Genomic DNA, 22,514 nt, shown 5'->3' with positions numbered 1-22,514 from the left:
AAAAGTGTCATAAGTAAATGACTTATCAGCTGAAATGGCTTGTAGGTGTGTACTTCAGAAAGATTCTGTGCAGCTTTATTCTAAAAAATATGGAAAAGAGATGAAATATCAGAGCATTGTAAAAAAAAATAAAGGGAAGACATTGTGGTTACAAAGAGTTGCAAGAGAACCTCCCTCCTTCTCTGCCAAATGGACAATGTCAGACATCAGAGAAGATTCTGAGAGGAATGCTCATACGCTGGACAAATCTTTATACTATCTTAGTAATCATAAATTGCGCAATAACAACAGAAAGCTATTTTGTAATTTTTGTAGTCCTCCAAAACTTGTATTATGCACTCCACACTCTCTTAAGTAAGGGACAAGTACAAGAGCAATAAAATTATTGAAATGATCCTCCACATATTCTAAATCAAGAGCCTAAATCCTGCTGAACATTTCTAGACTATCTGAGATTGTAACGAGATGAACTGTTTACTATATGCTTGGGGGTGGGGGGTCAGGCTGGGATTGAGAATGGGAATAGGCTCCACAAAAACTGAAACAAAGAAATAAAGAACCACATTAAACCAGAAGCCAGATACAGTGAGAAGAGATGGTTGCTAATAAATATGAACCCGATGAAATATGAATCACATACAGTATTCTCTTCACCATAAGAATAATACGAATATAAACATTTTGCCATGTATTCTTTCGTGTTTGCTGCTATTTCATTTAAATCCTGTCTGCCTAATAAACTACGAAACTAGAGTGAGACAACAGCAAACGCGGAAGAATATATCTATCATTTCATGTTTATATTCGTATTATTTTTATGCCTAATAGTGATACAGTCAGAAATGAAGAACGGCAACTGACTAGATTTTTAAATCTAAGGTGACTCTCATATCTGTGCAGAATTTGATGTACCAAAGAAGCGGCTGCAAAGATTTTCAAACGGAGAAAATTTTTCGATGAACTCTCGTTCAGAACATGTTCTATCATACGCAGTCTATTATTTGGTTCTTGTTGATCATTATCAAAGGAAGCAGCAGAGTAAGTAACAAAAAATAGCAGTCTCTTGCCATTGTTTCGCCAATGAGATGATTCCTGTCCTTTTTTTTTTTAATTGTAAGCGGCGGTAGCACAAAAGCAAGCCATGCCGCGAGCGGCGACAGGCCGTAAACACGCACTATCAGAATGCGATGAACAATGCATGACACAGTACAGTAATGTATTTTCAGCTTACAGTGACGTAAACACCTATAACAAAGAAAATGGCACTTATCAGATCAAAGCAAAATAAGTAATCGATTCAAACCAGATGAAGCATGTGAAAAAGGTAGGGTACCCCTATAAATACGGACGGAGCGCCTGACGCATAGCAATGGCTACTTGGTAAAGCTTAACTGCTAAGCTTACGACTCGAACCAAACTACTGTAGCTGTATCGCCATTCATTCGACCTAAATTCTCTCTCATATTACAATGGTCCAACTTTGTTTCGATTTGGAGGTGCGGCCTTAAACTATTCTCTCCCCTTGAATTTCAAGTCTCAAATTTCAGGTGCGGCTTAGATTCGGGAAATTTTTTTTTCCTTTATTTCGAGTCTCATTTTTCGGGGGCGGCTTAGATTCGAGTAAATACGGTAATTATGCCACATAAATGTTCAGTGAGATTCATTTTGAGTGATCTGGTTGGCCAAACCATTTGCTGGAACTGTCCAGAATGTTCTTCAAACCAATCACGAACAATTGTGGCACAATTACATTGGGGGAGGGGAGCAATTTTTTGTCTTGCTCATAGGATTTTTGTACAAAAATAATTTGGGTTATTTATACAGGTATGAAGCATTTCTTCTTCTGAATTCACACAAAACACAACTGAATTCACAAGTAAGCGCTCTCTCTCGCTGCTGATACTGATACAACAAGCACAACATGACACGATGTGATGCAGTGCAACTTAAGCAAGGCTCATCGGCCTCCTCCATGTTCTGGCAGTGAAGGTTGGAACTGAGGATCATGTATGGAATTCTTTGTATACATATTTCAGTTGTTTAACAATAGTTACATCCACAAAAAATAAATAAAAAAATTGATTAAGGAATATCAGAGTAGCCAATATGCAGCATTTTAACTTTAAAGTTAATTTATAGGTAGAGGGTGCTATATCACCAAAACTAAGCCTGACAGGCAAAAATGAATTTCGTTTTTGGATTCAGTAGCCACTATTTAGCTAAGGACACCATTCACATTCTTTGTGGCAAAAAATGCTGTTGACCAGTGTAGCTATCAAAATACAGATGATGATTTTGATATCTTGGAATATCTCTTGCTAGGTGTGCAACTGTATTTGAGGATGTTCTCATATTATGGTCTCCTTTTTGTACAATGTTCTCTTTATCTGTTTCAATCTTAAACTTATGAGAAAACACTGATACACCAATGAGCACAAATATTTTATATTGCCAGTTGTGTGATTTGTTAAGCGTCTACCGTTTCATATTGTTATGAGATGTGGTTGAGTACATTTGGTTATCATCAGACAGATTCTACTGGGGGGGGGGGGGGGGCACTTTGCCAAATGTTTCATTGAGTTTATTTGCCGTAGGTCTTATTTTGAGCGACTTATAAGGCATGTAGTGGGAAGCATGTTGTTGTTCTTGAAATTAATCAGCCTGTGTCATCTTCTAAAATTTGTTACAAGGCATGGTCTCTCTCACATCATCATTGCCAGTGGCTTTTCACTTTTGGCAGACATTTATAAAACGATATCTATGAAATCAGACATGTACATAGCTGTCACTAACAAATTCTTGTTGGAATCCTTTTGCACACTGTAAAGATTCATTAGATCCCACATTATTTCTATAATTTCACCTATATACAATTATTAGAAAAACTGTTTTGGAGTGTCTATCTCTAGAATAGCTGTTGAAACGAGTGTGCCACCCAGAAACTACGAATGTTGTTCATTTCAAAATTAACGCCTCCTTCCACGGAACGTCTTGTTAGCGGTATATCCTGGAATGAACACTGTATCCTACAGAGATTTTCCAGCCTGCTCAGGGCTGACACTGTGATCAGTTTTTTTCAGCTTCCACTACATAATCCAAATTTTCACTATTTATCAATTCATGTTTGGAATTTTCATCATCTGTTTTATAAACTGTTTCGTGTTCTGAAGCCGAGTGTGTGACAAAAGATCATCATATGATAAATCCAGACTGTCTTCATTCCCCGTCCCAGTTGTTCAACAACTTCTAGACCTCGTGGTGTTTTAACTGCGTACCCATTTTGCAAAATAAATACTACAGTGGCTAAGTTATAGAGGAAATATAAAATAAAGCTCATAGCAAGACCGAGCATATACGTGAACTAGTTAGTTTATGCCTTCCTGCATTTCTGGAACAAAGAAATAACTTCACTTACTCATGTAAAATGATGTAATTTTACAAATAAATCTATCAGATTGTATAAAATGGTAGTGTACCTTTTGTTGGATACAGTGTCAGTCCATTTTTTGCACTTTTCCTTGAAAAAGGCTGATGAATATGTGCATAAGGCCATTTGGCAGAGTCATTGAGAACTAAGGAGGGCTAAGAGAACGTTGCAGTTTTGCAACACTGTGAATTTTGTGTTTTAAATTTTGAGAAGAACTCAGCATGAGTAGAAAAAGTTAGATTGCTGCTTACCGTAAAGAAGACACATTAAGTTGCAGAAAGACACTATTAAAAGACACTTACACAAAGGTTTTGGCCACAGCCTTCATCAGCAAAAGAGAAACAGAGGAACATACACCATTCATACACACAAGCATGCACATCTCATGCACACATGACTGTCAACACTGGCTTTTAAGGCCAGAATGCAGCTGTCATGTGGGATGGCAGCAGCAATCTAGAGGGGGCAGGGAAGGGAAGGAGTTGTAGTGTACAGGTGAGGGGGGGGGGGGGGGGCAGAGGAACACTGTCTGGCGGAGTGTGCAGGAACTGGAATGCCAGCAGACGCAGCATCAGGAGGTTGTGGGCCAAGGAGATGGGATAAAGAGCGGGAAGGAGAGGAGCGTGGAAAGACGGGTTGGTGCCTTGGCTGTGGGCTGCAAACAAAAAGACTGGGAGACAAGAATGAGGAGGAGATGGTAGGACAGGTGGGCTAGAAATTGTTGGGTGGGGGATCTGGGGACAGTATGTTACCATAGGTTGAGGCCAGGATAATTACGGGAGCAGAGAATGTTTTGTAAGGATTACTCCTATCTGCACAGTTCAGAAAAGCTGGTGGTGGAGGGGAGGATCCAAATGGCTCGAAGAGTGTAACAGCCATTGAAATCAAGCATGTTATGCTCAGCTGCATGTTGTGACTGAGGGTGGTGTACTTTGCTCTTGGCCACTTGGCAGTGACCATTCATCCTGGTGGACAGCTGGTTGGTAATCATACCAATAACAAAATCTATGCAGTGGTTGCAGCAGAGTAGGTAAACGACCTGGCTGCTTTCACATGTGGCCCAGACCATCCTGGGGAAGGATAAGCATGTGACAGGGCTGGAATAGGAAGTGCTGTGTGGGTGGATTTGGCTGGTCTTGCACCTGGATCTTCCAAAGGGATATGATCCTTGTGGCAACGGGTTGGAATTAGGAGTGGCGTAGGGATGGACTACGAGGTTATGGAGGTTGGGTGGGTGATTTAACACCACTTCAGGAAGAGTGGGAAGCATCTTGGGTATGACATCCCTCATTTCAGAGCATGATAATAGGTAATCAAAGCCCTGGCACAGGATGTGGTTCAGTTGCTCCAATCTGAGGTGGTACTGGGGGATGAAAGGGGCACTTGTTTGTATCCAGTTCTTGGGGGGGGGGATTGGGGGTACGAGAGGAAATGACACAGGAGATCTGTTTGTGGACTAGGTCTAGGGAATAGTGCCTGTTTGTGAAGGCCTTGGTGAAACCCTTAGCGACCTGAGCAAGGGAGTTGTTGTCACTGCAGTTATGTTGTCGCAGGTTGTTAGAAATACTGCAGATCCCAAAATGGCATTCTTTCTATATGTAGTCCAGCCCCAGACAGATGAAAGACGACTCCTGCTAACATTTACATAGACTTCTGCTAACATTTACATAGGATTGCAGGGAGTGATAGGGGTAAGGAGAGAGAGACTCAGGGGAGATATTCTGGGATGGGCCTACGTATTTGAGGAGAAACTGGAGTTCCTGTTGGATTTCTGGAACGGGCTCACTGTGGCAGGATTTATAGTTGGCTGAATCTGATAGCTAGTGGAGTCCCTTCACCAGGTAATCCCTGTGGTTCAAAACCACAGTGATGGAACATTTGTCAACAGGTACGATTGTAAGGTTGGGATCAGTTTTTATGTTGTGGATTGGTATTCTTTCTGCAAATGTTAAAGTTAGTTCCCACATTGGGGAATTTGGTGAGTGATGGTGAGGCAATGTTTGACGTTAAGAAATTCTGGGAAGCTAACAGGGAGTGATTAGGTGACAGTGGTGGCAGTTCACAGTAATATGGAAGAGTGAACTGAGTCAGGCAGGGTTCAACATTGCTTTTGGGTTGAGTGTAATTGGTAGAGTCATAGCATTGTTATTCCATCCCGGACTTTCCAGTGTATAATGTTGCAGGTTTGAACTAAGGAAGTTCTAAATAATTATATTAACTTCTGGAGGAGTGGAATAAGCAGATACAAAGCATATGGTGTTTCTGCACTGCTTAGACCAGGGTTTCCCAAACTGTTTTCGACCAAACACTGGTGTTCCGTGAGAAGTGAATAAGTGCTCCATGAAAAACTAACAATAACGTGGTATTTTTTTTTTATTTTCAACATTTTGATGATATCTTTTAAAGTTTCATTATGATTTCTGTATTATTAACTATGTTCTAAAACTGAAATAATCACTGAATAAGTCATGTTTTCCTCATTTTTTTAAAAATTGTTTTTTGTTTTTTAAATATCTACTTGCCATTTCATTTTCCTGTCTTGATACAGATCTTTTTTCCGTTGTGGCACAACTTTAATCTACTATGTAACTCTTAACAATTTCTGTTTTCTGTGGCACCAATATTTCTTCACTCTCCAGCAAGCTGGATCTTTCTGCCTTCTGAACCAAGCTAATTGTTTCTCAGTTATTTTCCTGGAACCTGGAACCCCACAAATATATGTCTTGCTTCTACAAGTACACTGCCTGAAAAAACAGTGAAGCATCCAATAAGGGAGGAGGAAACAAAATCAAATTTCATGGGTTGAGAGTGTATGTGATGTTACCTCAGTTATTACAATATTGAACCAAATTCACAAGCACTTGGCAGTATGAGCTGACTTATCAGTATGATGTTGCACCTCCTCTGGTTGTGTTGCATGCACTAATTTGGTTACAGAGGTTATCCTAAAGCCATTGTATCATCTCCTGAGGCAAGTTGACACACATCTGTTGTAACTGGCCATTTGTATACTGGCACTGAGACGGAGTTGACATCCGAGCTAGTTCTATATGTTCTATTGGGGACAGGTCTGGGGACCTTACTGGCCGACAGGAGTATTCCTAACATACTCTTTGGAAATTTCATTACACTCGCTTGAGTTCTGATCTCTTTTCATTGTCCAGGTCTCTGATGCATATATCAGCATGGGTGTGAAGTATGCCTTGTACAGCACTTTCTTACATTTCATTAGCATCTCCCTTCCCCAGACTAAGCCCCTTACACACAGCTAAAATGCATGGCTCTGTTGTACCCTTTTGCTGACTTCTGCCTCCAATCCTGCATTCTCCATTGTCACACTTCTTAGGTATTCAAAGGTATCCACAATTTAAATATCCTGTCCATTAATATTAATTTGTCCCTTGCTTTCTCTGTCTCATCTGGTTGCCACTATAGTCTTGCTTTTCTCCACACTGCGTTACATTTCTTATTTCTTGATGTTTAGGGTTCTGTACTTTAATTGGAAAATGGAACCCTTGTAGGATGACTTCATTGCCCCTCTTTCTGTCTATCAGTCTGTCGAACTGTTAATGACTCCTTTTTGCCAGGAACAAGTCAAGGTACGTTACATCCTAAGGTCAATGGCCCTTGGCAGTATAAAAAATTTTAGCTTCTAAGTCAGTGCAATCAAAAGATAAGGCGATTTTTTGATAATGGTAAACTCACTCATCAAAATATGTAGGGTAACTCCCGTTGAGCCCACTCTTCAAAAACATGTAGGGTAATTCCCATTGAGATAGAATAATGAAAGTTGGCAAGAAGCAAGGTGTCACAAGGAAGAAAATCTGAAAATTGCTACATAATTTGTTATGATATCACACTAAAATTATTTTTTTCCATTAAAAACTTTCATTGCATTTGTAATCTGACAAAAATCTCAGGAACTACTGATGGGATTTTGATCTGGTCTTTAGTAGTTGGTAGAGTGATTCACAAGGAAGGTTTTTGTACATAGTTTACAAATATTTGTGCTAACTGGCTGAGCTGCAGTGAAATCCCTTTTTGTTGTGAAAATGATGCCTTTGCTGTCTAGTGGTGATAGGCGTAAGACCGTCCAATTACCGCACCATGCCAGCTCATTCTACATACGAACTTTCCTTGACATTCTGTGCCACATACATGGTCTGTAATACTTCAAAGCGAAGTAATACTGGTAACTGAAGCAGTATTACACTTGCGTTGTTAGGAATGAATTTCCAGTACCCCATCAAATGCCCATTGAAGTGTTCTACAGAACAATTTTACATACATGTAATAACAATAACCTTATTGCCTGCTGCATAGTTTTCTTCTCTGCAGTCTTCTCTCAAATCTTACCAGTAATTGCAACAGGGATGAGATCAGACATAGTCAATACATCTACAATTACCAGCTAGCATAGCATGTTGATATAACTCCAAAATTAATAAAACAAACAAAAAATTGCAATAGCTAATGTAGATTTACCCAAAAATTTAAACTCAAAAACTTAAAATTAAAACATTATCTGAGGTCTTGGAATTCACGGGACCAATACCCTGCCAGTATCACTATCAATAACAGGCAAGAATTGTTGACATTCTCAGTTCCCAGGATGAATGAACTATCTGAATACATAATTTAAGTTTGTACACAACCCTCATAGTGTGAGTCCTGCTCGCACTTGCCTAGGTTGTTTCTTCTTTTTCTTCTTCTTCTTCTTCTTTTGTTAAAGATTTCTACTACTTATGTACACCCTCACTGTTGGTTCCCCACACCACAATATCATTGGCAAATAGCAGCAACTTAATCTCCCTTCCTCTGTGAGCTTCTTTAGTAGCTTTCACTACTTTTCTCATCACCATCATATATAATAATGGTGACACCACACTTTCTTGTCTCAACCTTGTAACATTCCTAAACCAGTCAGTTCTTTCAACTTCAGCCTGTACACAGCTGAGGCTTTTGTCGTACGTTGCTTCAAGAATTTCAGTTGTTTGTTTTCGAACTCCCTTTCTCTCCCAGGTCACCCATATGTTTTCTTTGGGAACGGTATCTTAAGCCTTCTCAGAGTCAAGAAATCTCTTCACCAGGTCTTTCTCATACTCCCAATTCCTTTCTCTCAACTGTCTCATACTAAAGATTGGGTCCACTGTTCATCTACCATGTCAAAAGCCTCACTGCTCCTCTTCTAAACATCTTTCCGCTTTTTCCCTCAATTTTCTTTCCAGTATCCTCTCTATTATTTTTGCCATTTGTGGTATATGTGGTACCATTCAGTAAATTTATTGTACAATCTTCGTTGTGTATTTGGGAAACATTCTTGTTACTAGGTGATGTCGCTTGTGCATATGTAATACTTTTTGTATTGCAGATGTTAGTCTTATGACAGCTTATGAATGGGTTTATTGATGTTTTTGGTAAGATTTTAGAGGTTAGGAAGGTTCAGATGTGACTGATAGCATCCATTAAATACTTTTTATGAGAATATCTCCATAACCTACAGATAGGAACTGCAGAGAACAAATCATTCAGTGTAAAAAAGATGACATACCAGATCTCGAGGAAAAATAAAAATTAGGCCTTTGATAAGACTACAAATCTTGTATCTTTACATTTTTCAAAAGTGCTGTACCTTCCTCCAAGAAACAGGGCCTTTCCACAATACATTAAGCATTTAGTAACAGCAGTAACATCCTTCACAGAAATTAGTTTAATTATAATTAAAGTACTCAAAAAATAAAAGTTGTTATGGTGTTACTACAATTTCAGTCAGAATTCTAAACGGTTATTTTAACTAAATAAGTCATGTCATTAGTTATGTTCATACTAACATGGGATTTTTTGTTCAAACAGAATGAAAGCACCATTATTGAGAATCTCTTTACAGGGAAGAAAATGATAAATGTCTAAATAATTATCATCCAATTTCCTATCTTCAACTCTTTCCATAATGTTAAAAAAAGTCCCATTATTTACTTATATCATCACAGTTTGGACTTCATAGTGCCATTTGTACTTTTACTCACCAAATCTTAAAACCTGTAAACAACAAAATATTGTAGGAGGTATATTTTGTGATCTCTCAGAGGCATAGGATTGTGTGGATCATGATAGGCTCTTAGAAGAGCTTAAGTCTATGGAATCTATGGTTTTAAAAACAACTTTTGGAATCATACTCTACAAAAAGAGTGCAAAAAATTATGCTGAATAATTCAAATAATATGAGAAAGAGAGAGAATTTTAGTGGTTGGAGAGAAATCATGTAGGGAGCCTTCAAAGTTGAATTTTGGCTCCACTTCTCTTTCTGATACAGAATGAACATGAGCTCCATGAACAAAATTATAGATGTCGGTCAGGGATGTTTTTCTGAGTATTCTAGTAGAAGGAATAACTCGTGTCCATGAGCTGTTACAGAGTAATTGTATTTCGTTGCCACACTTCATATTTGTATCTGTATTACTGTGTTGCACTAAAAATATTTGCAGAACAATTCAGACATCAACAGTATGCATTTGTGTGTCATGTTTGAAAACAGACTTGTCCAATTCACACATGGTACTTGCCGCTGATGACAGTAGTTCTCACCTTACTCTGCAATCTCAAGCTTGCATTTAGTACTGCTGTTATGTCTCAGGTTTGATTTTCCAGCAGTGTTAGTTATACGTTAACAGTGATTGACAGCAGTATGGAAAGGATTATTAATGAGTTGAGCTATGTGCATCTCGTGTTAGGGTTCACTGATACCAGTGGAAGAGTAACACAAAAATGCTGTTCAAAGCTGTTCCTGTAGTAATGGTAACTACATCACAGTACTTTTGCATTTATAACTCATTCTGTGTTTCTGTTGTATATTTTGATAACTACACATTAAAGCTTCTCCAGTGTTGTGAAAGTATTTTCTCAGGAATAAAGGTAATTGATGGTAAAAGAACTGAGTAAGTCAAAATTACATTATTACTCTGTAATGAACCACTAGGGTCCACAGATCCCTCATACCAAATATTCAGAAAATATCTCTGCCCAACACCCAAATCTTTGACATGTGAATGGCCACCGGCTTAACATACATCGAGGAGAGGTAATACTTTTTGCAGATGCCAAAGCTCTATAATTAGCCTTATTGAAGAGAAAGCAGCAGATAAAGTTTGTTAGCAGTGCTTTTGAAATAATTATTAAGTGGTTCTCTGAAAAAGGATTCCCCTTTAATTTTGAAAACAAAATCTGTGCAACAAATGGAATATCACCATCAATGAACAGTAGTCAGTAAGCAGGGGGACAGAATATTCAAAGTGTTTGTGTGTACATATTGGTGAAAACCTGAACTGGAAGAAACTTATTACAGATCGGCTCCAGCAACTAAGTTAAACAACATTGCTCTTCATATAATCGCTAGTTCTGTAAATGAACAACTCTGTGTTGTAACTTTTTTGTGTGTTTACACTCATAATATCTTACAACAACTTTTTGGAGTAATTCATCTCATAAAATGAGAGTATTGTCTGTACCAAAGTGAGTTGTGAGAATAATATGTGGGTTTATCCACAATCATTTTGTAGGTGCCCCTCATGGATTTAAGCATTTCAATCACTTCTTTACAGTGTTTATATTTGGTAATGAAATTCTTTATAAATAATACATAATTTGAGAAGACTAGTGATATCCATTCATACAACACTAAAAGAAAAATTGCCTGTTATTACCCATTATTAACACGTTGACTGCCACACACATAGTGATGGATGTTGCACAGTCAGGCCAGGCCAGCACAGACACATGGCATAAAGCATGAGGCTCCGCTGTGGCCACCAGTGCGCATATGGCAGCCAATATGTTCAAGCTGTCAGTGGCTCAGCGAGGAGTTCAACACGCATCAACAAAAATGTTTGATTTTCGCCCAATAACATTAATTGTTGGATTGGCAGCAGAGCAAATTTTAAATCTAGCCTAAAATTGGTTTTGATAGACAACTCCTAATCTATAGATGAATTTTTAACTAAAAGCTAGTACCATGTGTAACTTTCAAGTAAAGTAAATTTAAGTCTATCTACATGATTAGTATTGTGAACTGTGTTTATTCTTATTAAAATTAAGCCTGTGTACTATTTACTATCCTGTAAATGCACATCCTGTAGCTGTACTAACAGACAAATCAGCTGCATATAGAACATGTAACTGTGTTGTGCTAATCCTTTAAAAATCTGCAGCAGAACTTCTTGTTAGGTATGTTAGAGACAGGATGTAAAAGTTGCTTTAAACATTTAGGGAAGAACAGAAAATTGACTTGAAAAGAGCAACCAGAATTAAAAATGAAATTGACTTATTTTATCAAACAAAAAAAAAAAAAAAAAAGCTGTTTGACAGAAACCTTATAGTAATATCACAAATCATTTATGAAATATGAGGAATTTCTGTGTATTGTGGAACACCCTTTGTATAATTTTATCAGAAATGTGAGCTATAGATTCACTTTTATCACGGAAAGACATTAGAGGTTTTTTAGGGTGACAGGGGAGGGGGGGGGGGCTAGAAGTAGGAGTTTATCTCAGCAAAACCATTTTCTGCAACAGTAAGACATTTTGTCAGCAAGTCTTACCTGAGTAGCCTTTGGTTTCTGAATGGCATTGTTTTATTTTATTCAGTTGAAGAACAATTTCAAAAACAAATGGACAAACTCCGCAGAGCCAGGCTGAAAATTAACTACAGTACACTCAGGTTAATGTGGAATCAGTATTATGAAGTTCATTTGCAATCCACATGATTACTCTGCGATTCACAATTAATTGCATGGCAGAGGGACTAAAGAGTAACCGTAACATCACTGCATGACTTTATGAGTTTTTGTACGAGAAATGTGGTATTTCAAAAGTAATTTCCCAGTGTACCAATAACATGAAACCCATAATCACAATCTACTCTCAGTCCTAACCTGTAGCATTGGAACAAGAATTTGAAATGTGGAAAACATTTTACAAAATTACCCAACAGGCAGTCAAAAGAAGCAGCTCTGGAATAATGAAAAGGAACGAGATGACACATATGTAGGTATGAGAAAAGAGAATATTTTTGGGATTTCACTGTGGCAGTTATGAAATTAAATTCCTGTTTAGAGGGCATAAACCTAAAAAAATAAGGAAAGAACAACATTTGCAAAAATTTGGGAGAGATGTTTATCTGGTAGTGGATGAAAATAATGTTCGGGGTTCCCAAACATCCATCTTGTAGGCATCTGCTCACATAGTTGAGTGTATTAACTGAATCTGTTCTAAGGAATTTTCATTGATTAAATTTTGTTTCCAACATTTCATTTGGGTTTGGGAGTATAAGCAATTTTCAAATATGCAACACTAGAAGGAAAAATGATTAACTGCCTGGATGCTAAATGGAGAGAAGAACCAGAGGTTTACAAACATGTAAAGGAAGAAAAGATGTCCAGAGGGCAAACAAGAAAATGAGATCGAGAGTTTCACAAGTTAATAGACTGGACCGTACGCTTATATGTTTCTTAATGCCAATATAATGTACTTGGATAGATTAAAAAAAACTACTCACCGAGCAGTGGCAGAACACACGCATAAAAGAAGGTTATAATTAGGCAAGCTTTGGGAGCTGGTGGCTCCTTTTTCAGGCAGAAGGGTTGAAGAGGAAGGAAGAGGGGTGAAGGAAAAGGACTGGAGAGGTCTATGAAAAGGGGGGCATTTCGGAAAAGTCAACCAGAAGTCAGGGGAGACTTACCCCATCTGGTAAGCTTCCCCTGACCCATGGTCCTGGGTAACTTTTCTGAAATCTACCCTCTTTCTTCGACCTCTCCAGTCCTTTTCCTTTACCCCTCTTCCTTCCTCTTCAACCGTTCTGCTTGGAGAAGGACTCACTGGCTCTGAAAGCTTGCCTAATTATAACCTTCTTTTTTGTGTGCATTCTGTCACCCCGTGATGAGCAAATTTTTTATCTATCCAATTACATTGTGTGTTTCATAAATTGCATATGACTGAAGACTGTGGGTGAATGTTTGTGGTTTTTATTTATCTCTTTTTATCTGTAGTTCTTCTACAAAGAACATTTCTTTTCAAAATCATAACAAAGACAGCCATTATTGTTGTTGTCTCACCTTTCCATTGCCCATTTCCAATCTCTTATGAAAATTTGTTACACTGAACATTGTGAGGTGTACTTGAATGCATTTTGACATTATTTGCAGGATGAACGAGAACGTATTGAGAAAATGGGTGGTTGTGTGATGTACTTTGGAACATGGCGAGTGAATGGTCAGCTTGCAGTTTCCAGAGCTATTGGTGAGAAAAGAAATAAACATACTACAACATTTATTAAAATACAGTTTACTTTCAGTGTATTTTAGAATGGAAATAATCTGTTTTCAACTTTATAACAAAACAGGAAATTTTTGTCATTAATCTAGTCTTGGACTATTTATTGCTCTTTTCACATTGTCCTCTTTTTTTCCATTTATTTCCTGATCTGGTAAAGAAGTGCATCTCTTCATTGACATAGCATCTAAGTTATTCAAAGCATGTTGTTATAAACTGCATTTGGCATATTGTTTCTGTAAGAAAATATGAACAAGTTTTGTGGTTGCCCAACACCCAAACAAGCTAGGTATAAATGTCTATGTTAGAAATTCAGTTCTTTTAAATTCAATAGACTTGGCAGTAAATGTACGGGCATGAGAGTTGGAACAACCACAAACTCTTTCTCAAGTGAAGGAAACTAGTGGCTTGGCAAAACACAGAAGGACTGCAGACCATCCATAAAAAATCTCCACATGTTCTGGTACATTGCTGGATACTTCATTAACAGAGTATAGTGCATTTGCAGCAGGAGGGCCCAAGCACTTCCTGGAAATCAAAAAGCAAGTGACAACATAATGAGAGAACTGCTGCTAGGCCATGTCCTGATGGCAAGATGTGACTGCAGTGGACTCTGCTGTGCTGCTCCCTATAATGTCCAGGATGAAGAAAGTGGGCAAAAGCATGAAGAGGGCTGCAGCTTGTGCCTCACTAACTTCAGATGGCTGCAGGACTGCATTTCGATGCTTCTGCTAGATGCACTCACGTAATGTTGACATCCTCAGTTTTTGATGAACTCTTCAGTTTGTCTAAGCAAGCAATAGTCCATTAAGGAACCAGTGTTTTGCAATATGCTTAATACTGTGGTGTGGGACAAGGGATACCTTGCATAGTTTTCCTGTTGAATTTGATTTATGTATTTCTGCCCTTGTCCAATTTGGAGCACAGCACTGCTAATGCATATGAGAACTATGCCCATTTAGTAATTATGAAAAATGTTGGCTGCAGCAGATTATTTATTATGGCATGAGGATGCCAAGTTTCACCAGTCTCGGGCCCATACAATGAGTACTAACATTTTCAGCAGCCACCAAGACAGGTCTGTCATCTGAACTAGTAGTACATCAATAAATTTTTCTATAATTCATCATTGCTATGTACACTTGTACAGAACACTTAGTGGGATGTGAGCAAGATGGAAGAATTGATTGTGTCATGGGTGATTGAGAGTCATAAATACAATTGAGAAAATCTATGTTTGCTGCAGCATTATGGTTTACCATGGGATCTTCGATGAAAGATGGGGTTAGACTGATTACAATTCTCATTTAATGGAGATGATAATTTCAAGAGAGCAAGATTCGAAAGTGTCTCCATGTAGTCTGTCTCGCGTCCGTTGGCCACCATAATTTAATATGTTATTTACCACAAAAATTTATTGGTGATGGTGATTGTTGCCGACTTACGTGGTGGGCCTTAATGAAACTGATATTTCATTTAATTTTGATTTACAATTAAATGCTTTTGTGAAGTTCTCCTTTTTTTTAACAATATTAAACTTGAGTGGAAATTATTTTTTACATTGATGAATGTTAGACTCACTGAACTTTTAAAGCATGAACATATAAGTTGAACAATGGAATAAACTTTTCATATCAATTTCCTCGGCTAGTCAGTTCACTTTAAAGCAAAAAATCTTTAAGTTATTAATTACAATTGGCCCACACACGCGCGAGAGTATTTCTTCTTACCTCCATTAACCATTACTTGTAGTTGGAGTCCTGGCTCTGGCTCTCGGCTGTGGTACTGAAAATAAGAATCTTAAAGCTACGTATTTTCTGCAACGTCGGGCGGCTGTGGAGAAAAATGAATATTATATTAAGTTTTTCGCTTCCACTAATTTTTTATAGGTTAATATTGCCACATAATGCATTGTTGGCTGAGATTGTTGAACTGTAAATTAATCGCATGCAGGTTAATCCAAAGGAAGGCGGACATGAAATCGGGATCACCACTTACAAATTAAAAGTGAACAATGATATTAAATCAATGTATTATCTGCTTAATTAGTACAAATATGCTTACATTTGCCAGCACTCACAAAATGTCCGTCCACACGCAACCAAGACAAGAGAAGAAGTGAAGACGACTAAAAAAATTAACAAAAGAGCATATCTTGTCGTCTCTTTAGATCATTTTGTTATATTTCTTTGCCCTCGAAACGCACACAGAGAAATTATTATAATACGGGTACATGATAAAAATGCGTATTATTTAATTTTTAAAATGTCTCTTCTTTATAAATACTGTTTTTTAAGTGTTTTCATATTATTTCACTGGTGATGATATATTTGATGTAAGAGTTAGTCATGTGGCTGCTTGCCCTCATCTCCTGATCTGTTATTTTGAGACTGTGGGGTTAAGCTACATTTTTGTGTGGACTCTGAGCTACTCTTGGACTTTGGTCTATCAATTCAGTGCTCATTTGGTATACATTTACCCATGACTGGGTATGGAAACTAAAATCTTAACAATAATTGGGAAGATCGTAACATTGGTAACATCTAGGGATCCACGTTGAGCCTAACAACCGTTGTGCACACTGTGGGACAACTAACAGCCACTTTGGAAAGATAGTGCTTCTTTTACCTTTCTGAATGGACTAATTGAGCATGGCAAGGGTCTTTGGTGCCAGTCTTCTATCAGCCTCAGCATAAGACAGGCAGCTCTGGTTTCTTCTTCTCCTTCTTTTTCATCATCATCATCATCATCATCATCTTCTTCTTCTTCTTCTTCTTCTTCTTCTTCTTCTTCTTCTTCTTCTCCTTCCTTTTTTTGTGCATTTCACCATTTCTATGTCATCTTCCTCACCAAATAGTAATTGATATCCATTAATGTTCACACCACCTTGAGTACCATGACTGTTGTATTTGTTAAGCCATGCCATCTTACACTATCTGTAAAAATGCAAACATAGTGCTTTTATACAATTCCCATTCCTACACAAATTTATCTGCTACTGGGTGCTTGCAACAGAGATTAACCTAAAGTTTGTCTTTTGAGCAATGACAACAATGGCATGGACTTCAGCTGAGTGGACAACTATGTCTTATGATGCAATCAGTGTGATCATTCACTATGAGACATATGATTGGGGTCAGTCCCATTGGCCATCCCTTGTATGTCATGGAGGCACTGAGATTTTCCACTGCACGTGGCAAGGGCCTGCACTGAGTAACTCTGTTCAGTTCAGATCAACACTGTGAATTCTCCGCCAGGGTCAACAACTTTTGGATGGGAGGCTAAGTCGAATCAGATGGATAGGACACTGCAGCCCTCACTTGTTCTGTGAATTTGAATTATCTCATAAAAAATGCAGAACACACTGTCCAATGCCTTACAGGCTCACTTATCATGAGTGCAGGAGTTTTACCCTTGGATGTCCAAATCACAGAAGTTTATCTGGACCGATGAGTCACAGGGTGCAGTGCACAGTGTTTCCCAACTGACAGAAGTATCCTCTCATGATATTGTTTACAAGTGATGAAAAAGGAGCCCCTCTCAGTTAATATGCGTCATTTTATTCAGCTGTAGCATCACATTGCAGACCTCCCCATTCAGCAAGACAGTGTAATGCTCTACAGATTTAGAAAATTGCAACAGTGTTCCAGTGACCACACCTTGTCAGTGAAATAATGTGCTCAGTCATGATGATCACAGAGTGTCCGTATTGAGAACATCCAAGTTGCTTCAGATAGTGATGTACATCCCTTGGAAAGCAAATGGTGCACTCAAAGAAAGGGAAAGCTTTTGGTATACTGTGCAGTCTATACCACCACTAGATACTGACCTTATAGAAGAGAGAGGAGGTGCAAAACTCCACTGTGGAGGTGTCCATAATTTAAGTTTTCAATTATGTATATTACTTTCAGTTACAAAATTAATGTAAAATTATTTACTCAGTTACAACAGGTGTCCCGCAATACATGCACAAGGACTCTACATCAAAATAGTCACAAAAATATGGAAATGTGCAGGACTATGGAAACAGTTTCGCTCAACCCGTACTTATGATGATAGTCATGTGTTTGGTGTGCTCAATATGGGCTACTCGCATTCAAATAAAATAAAGGGAATATTAGGTTTTAATGCCCCACTGACAGTGATTAACATTTATCTGTACTTCTGCGGTATAGGGACATGTGACATACTTCTGTATTGCGCTTTCTCTGAGTATCGTCACATCGCAGGCTGCATTACTTATTGGAACAACTAGTGTGCTTATCTTGTTGGAAGATAGAAGAACAACCAGTTCAGTGTACATTTATCAACACTGCAGCAAGTCTGAGAGAATTTGATCACTCTGTAGCTGAAGCAGTTTGGGAGAACAGCAGGGAAAAAAAGGAGAATGTGAAACAATTTGGTCTTGTAACCACAGGACAGGCTACACGGCATTGTTGATAAAGATTGTATCAGGAAATTCACTTTTTTTCCTCTGGAGTCCTCCACTACATTGCTGGGTGTCAGTTTTTTGTTTGCTGTCTGAGGCTACCATAAGCTGTCAGTACTGTGACACTTGCTCATGTAGCACCTAAAACTACATTTCCAGTAACTAAATTCACAGTAAAAGGGTGCTACGTTTGAATCGTTCTTGTTGTTCTCTTGAGTCTGACTGGTTTGAGGCAGATCTATCCATTGCAATCCTCTTCATCTGTATGTAACTGTTGCAACCGACATGCATTTTTATTCGAGCATGGGTGTCTCTCTCTCTCTCTCTCTCTCTCTCTCTCTCTCTCTCTCTCTTGCTCTCTTTCCCTCCCCTCTTCTCTCTGTCCTTTTCTTCCAAACCCCCCCCCCCCCATTTTTTTTCCTTCATTACTAAATTGAAAGTTTGTTGATGCCCAGTGAAGTGTCCTATCAAACAAGCCCTTCTTTTGTCAAGTTGTGCCGCAAATTACTTTTCCCCCGCAAATTCAATTTAGTACCTCCTTGTTAGTTTTTCGACCTACCAATCTAATCTTAAGTATTTCTCTGTAATACCCCAATTCGAAAGCTACTGTTCTCTTCTTCTATGAAATGTTTATCCTCTACTTATCACAAGGCTACACTCAAGACAAATATCTTATGAGAACACTTCTTAGGTGTTAAATTTATATTCAGTGTCACAAATTTCTCCTTTTCAGAAAAGCTTTTCTTGCCATTGCCAGTCTGTTTTTTATATCTTCCCTACTTTGACCATCGCCAGCTATTTTGCTCCACAGATAATGAAGCTCGCCTACTAGACTCTCATCCTGATGTCATTCCCTCAGCATCTATTAATTTAATGTGATTACTTTCAGTTACACTTGTTTTACTTTTACTGATGTTCATCTTATCACTCCTTTTCAAACCAGCATCTGTTCTGTTTGATGTGCCCTGCAAGTCCTTTACTGTGTCTGACAAAATTAGAATATTGTTGGCAAACCTCAAAGTTCTAATTGTTCTCCCTGAAATTTAATTACCTTTTCAAATTTTTCCTCAGTTTCTTTCAGAGCTTATGGGCTGAATAACAAGTGATAGGATGCATGCATGTCTCACTTCATTCTCATGCACTGCTTCCGCCGGCCGGAGTGACTGTGCGGTTCTAGGCGCTACAGTCTGGAACCGAGCGACCCCTACGGTCGCAGGTTCGAATCCTGCCTCGGGCATGGATGTGTGTGATGTCCTTAGGTTAGTTATGTTTAATTAGTTCTAAGTTCTAGGCGACTGATGACCTCAGAAGTTAAGCCGCATAGTGCTCAGAGCCATTTGAACCATGCACTGCTTCCTTTTATGTCCTTCAGCTACAGTCTCGTTTCTGTACAAATTGTTGATAACCATGTGCTCCCTGTATTAAAACACGAACATGACACCAAATTACACACACCTATGACATTCACTTATGGTCAACAGATGCACTTAATACAGGACTCACTCTTCGTGAAGGAAAGGTGACATTGTGCACAAAGGAAAGAAAAACCTTTCCAATTAGGTGACTAAACCTTGCTCTTTCCCAGATAACCATGCTTTGCGATAACCAACCAATCCTTTCCAACATCAGAATTTCAAAGAGTGTATGAAGAGCACCATTGCAACAAGCTTTCTACAAATCGACATATGCTATAAGCATAGTTTTACCTTTCTTCAGTCTACCTTCTAAGATAAGTCATAGCATCGGTATTGTATTGCATTTACCAACATTTCACCTGAATCCATACTGATCTTACCTGAGGTTGACTTTAACCAGTTTTTCCATTCTTTTGTAAATAATTAATGCCAGTAATTTGAAATCATGACTTACTAAGCTGACTATTCAGTAGTATCCACTCCTGTCAGCACGTACCCTCTTGGTAATTGGAATTATTAAATTATTCTTGAGGTCTGAAGGTATTTACAGCCTCGAATTCATCTATTTGCATCCTGAAAATGTTACCATCATATTAAATAATCACTTTTGTCTTTCTTCGTCTGATAATTGAAACATTCTTAAATGTTGTTTTAATTATTGCCACTGATTTCTGATTCAAGTTCTAGAGTAAGCAGAAACTACTTTGGGAAATTTGGTAATCTAGAAAAGTTAATCTCACCACCTTTTTTAAAAATAGTTTAATACTTTCTAAGCTTGTCTTTTGTATACTAATTGATGCATGAAGGAAGAATGAAATTTGGTATGACTGTCATGTCATTATGAAGTTCATTGGAAATGTAGTATGTATTCTGATAGGTGATAGTCAGCAAAAGGGTCAACCCGACATTCTCCTGAAGCTACCTTTTACTCTAGCTCTCATTTTTGTAGTGTATGTTCTCCTGATGATTTATAATCTGGTTTTACAATGTTGCTGTTGTGGAACAAGGAGTGTCAGTTTTAGCACGGAATTGTTTACATTTTTTTGTTATGATAGTAGATGACTAGCACCTGCTTCTCTTGGTCTTTTTTTCCATTCTTTGAGTTGGAAAAGAGTGCAGTGAATATTCTCATTTATAAAACATCAAAATTATTGAAAGTATATTGTTATAGACTACATTTGGTGTTTTGCTTTTGGATACAAACAGGAATAAGTTTTGCGTCTGGCCAACGCGTGAACATTATTCTTTTAAATTCACTCCACAATATTGGAATTTTTTGGACTTGAGCTTTATTGATAGTTGTACTGTATGCTAATCTTACCAGAAGATGGAGCACTTAAAGCTGAATGGTAAGAAATGAGTGGAAGTAAGGAAGGTTTAGGAAAGGTAATGATTTCATTGTGGTTCATCATTGTAACAACCGATTTAACTGTTCTTGTTCTCCTGGTATCACATTCTGTATTTGCTGACTGGTTTGCCAAACTATGTCTGTTTTATTGCTAAAATTGTTTGCTCACGCAACCATCCTTTGTTTACATAGTTTCTCTGTATAAGCTGGTACACCATACTATCTTGCACAACTCGTCACTTGAAGAAGATTTTGCTGGAGCGTGAATTAGTGTGATATGTGCCATTTCCAAGTCATATTACAGAACATTCTACATAATTTGGAAACATTCTTGTAGGGAAAACATGCGCGCACACACACACACGCGCATACACACACACACACACACACACACACACACACACACGTCTCCTACATTGTGCTCAGACGAGTCGACTGAGCACAGAGAGACAGAGAGAGAGAGAGAGAGAGAGAGAGAGAGAGAGAGAGAGAGAGAGAGAGAGAGTGTGTGTGTGTGTGTGTGTGTGTGTGTGTGTGTACGCGCTTGCAGGTGCATGTGCTCGCACATGTTCTCTCTACAAGCTTGGAAAAGGATGTGCATTCTGAAAGCTATCAAAGCTCTTTACCTTTTTTTCGTGTACACGTTGACGACAGAGTGTGTCTGCCTGAGTTGTCTCGTTTATTCCTAAATAATTCGTAATTGTCAACCAGAACTTTCCATATATTATCATCCGGAAACGTTCGCTACATTTGAGAATATTTGTAAAACTTGAGAACATTATAGAACTACATAGAATTTTTTTTGAAAAATAAATTGATGCAGAAGAAACAGGTGTACTGGAGCATCACAGTGTGATGGCAACCACTTCAAGCACTAAAATCTCTGCAGCCATAACAGCTACCCTCACACATTGGTGGAACTTAACAGTAGCACCAGACACAAAAACGGTGATTGGCCATGGTTGGCTTTTGAGGGATCGTCAACTTCAGTTGAGGAATACACGGGAGTGTAAAGAGTATAAGGTGAAAAAGAATAATTTGACATTCTGTTTCTAAAAGTTATGCATTTCAGGGTGAAGAGCAGGTTCAAGTGACAACAGGACTCAATATTGTATTGGTGGCTTTCTCTGTGTTCACTCTGCATACTAATTCATGGGTGTTGAGAGAAGGCATATGAGGAATGGACAAAGCGAGCTTCACATGACACCTGGACTGCTGTAGGGAGAGGTGGAACGTGGAGGGAATGCTCCCCACCTCCCTCATACAGCGCAGTGACAGTGCCTATACAGCGTGCTATGTACTGAGCACCTACCTTACTGTAGTAAGCTTTCTTTTCTGATAAGTAGCTGCAAAATACAGACATGAATTAGTTGCAGAAGAATGGAAAAGCTGGTAGAAACAAACCATGAAGAAGATCAGTTTGAGTGCCGGAGAAAAGTAGGAGGAAATACTGATCCTATGACTTATCTTAGAAGGTAGCTTGACGAAAGGCAAACCTATATTTATAGCATTTGTAGACTTAGAGAAAGATTTTGACAAAGTTGAGTGGAATACACTCTTTGAAATTCTGAAG

The 22,514-nt window shown here is 38.3% G+C and overlaps 1 protein-coding gene across 1 annotated transcript in view; it reads left to right on the top strand.

Moving 5' to 3' along the window:
* LOC124614112 (protein piccolo-like) overlaps positions 1 to 22,514 on the top strand; it is a 1,087,733-nt gene that overhangs the window by 399,893 nt on the left and 665,326 nt on the right. The window contains 1 exon segment of the mRNA XM_047142918.1: positions 13,623 to 13,716. Coding sequence (XP_046998874.1) covers positions 13,623 to 13,716 — 94 coding nt within the window.

Source organism: Schistocerca americana, chromosome 1 (assembly GCF_021461395.2).
Source record: "Schistocerca americana isolate TAMUIC-IGC-003095 chromosome 1, iqSchAmer2.1, whole genome shotgun sequence".
Taxonomy (NCBI): Eukaryota; Metazoa; Arthropoda; class Insecta; order Orthoptera; family Acrididae; genus Schistocerca; species Schistocerca americana.
The sequence above is the reverse complement of the archived record's forward strand: the minus strand, read 5'-3'. Positions and strand labels throughout refer to the sequence as shown.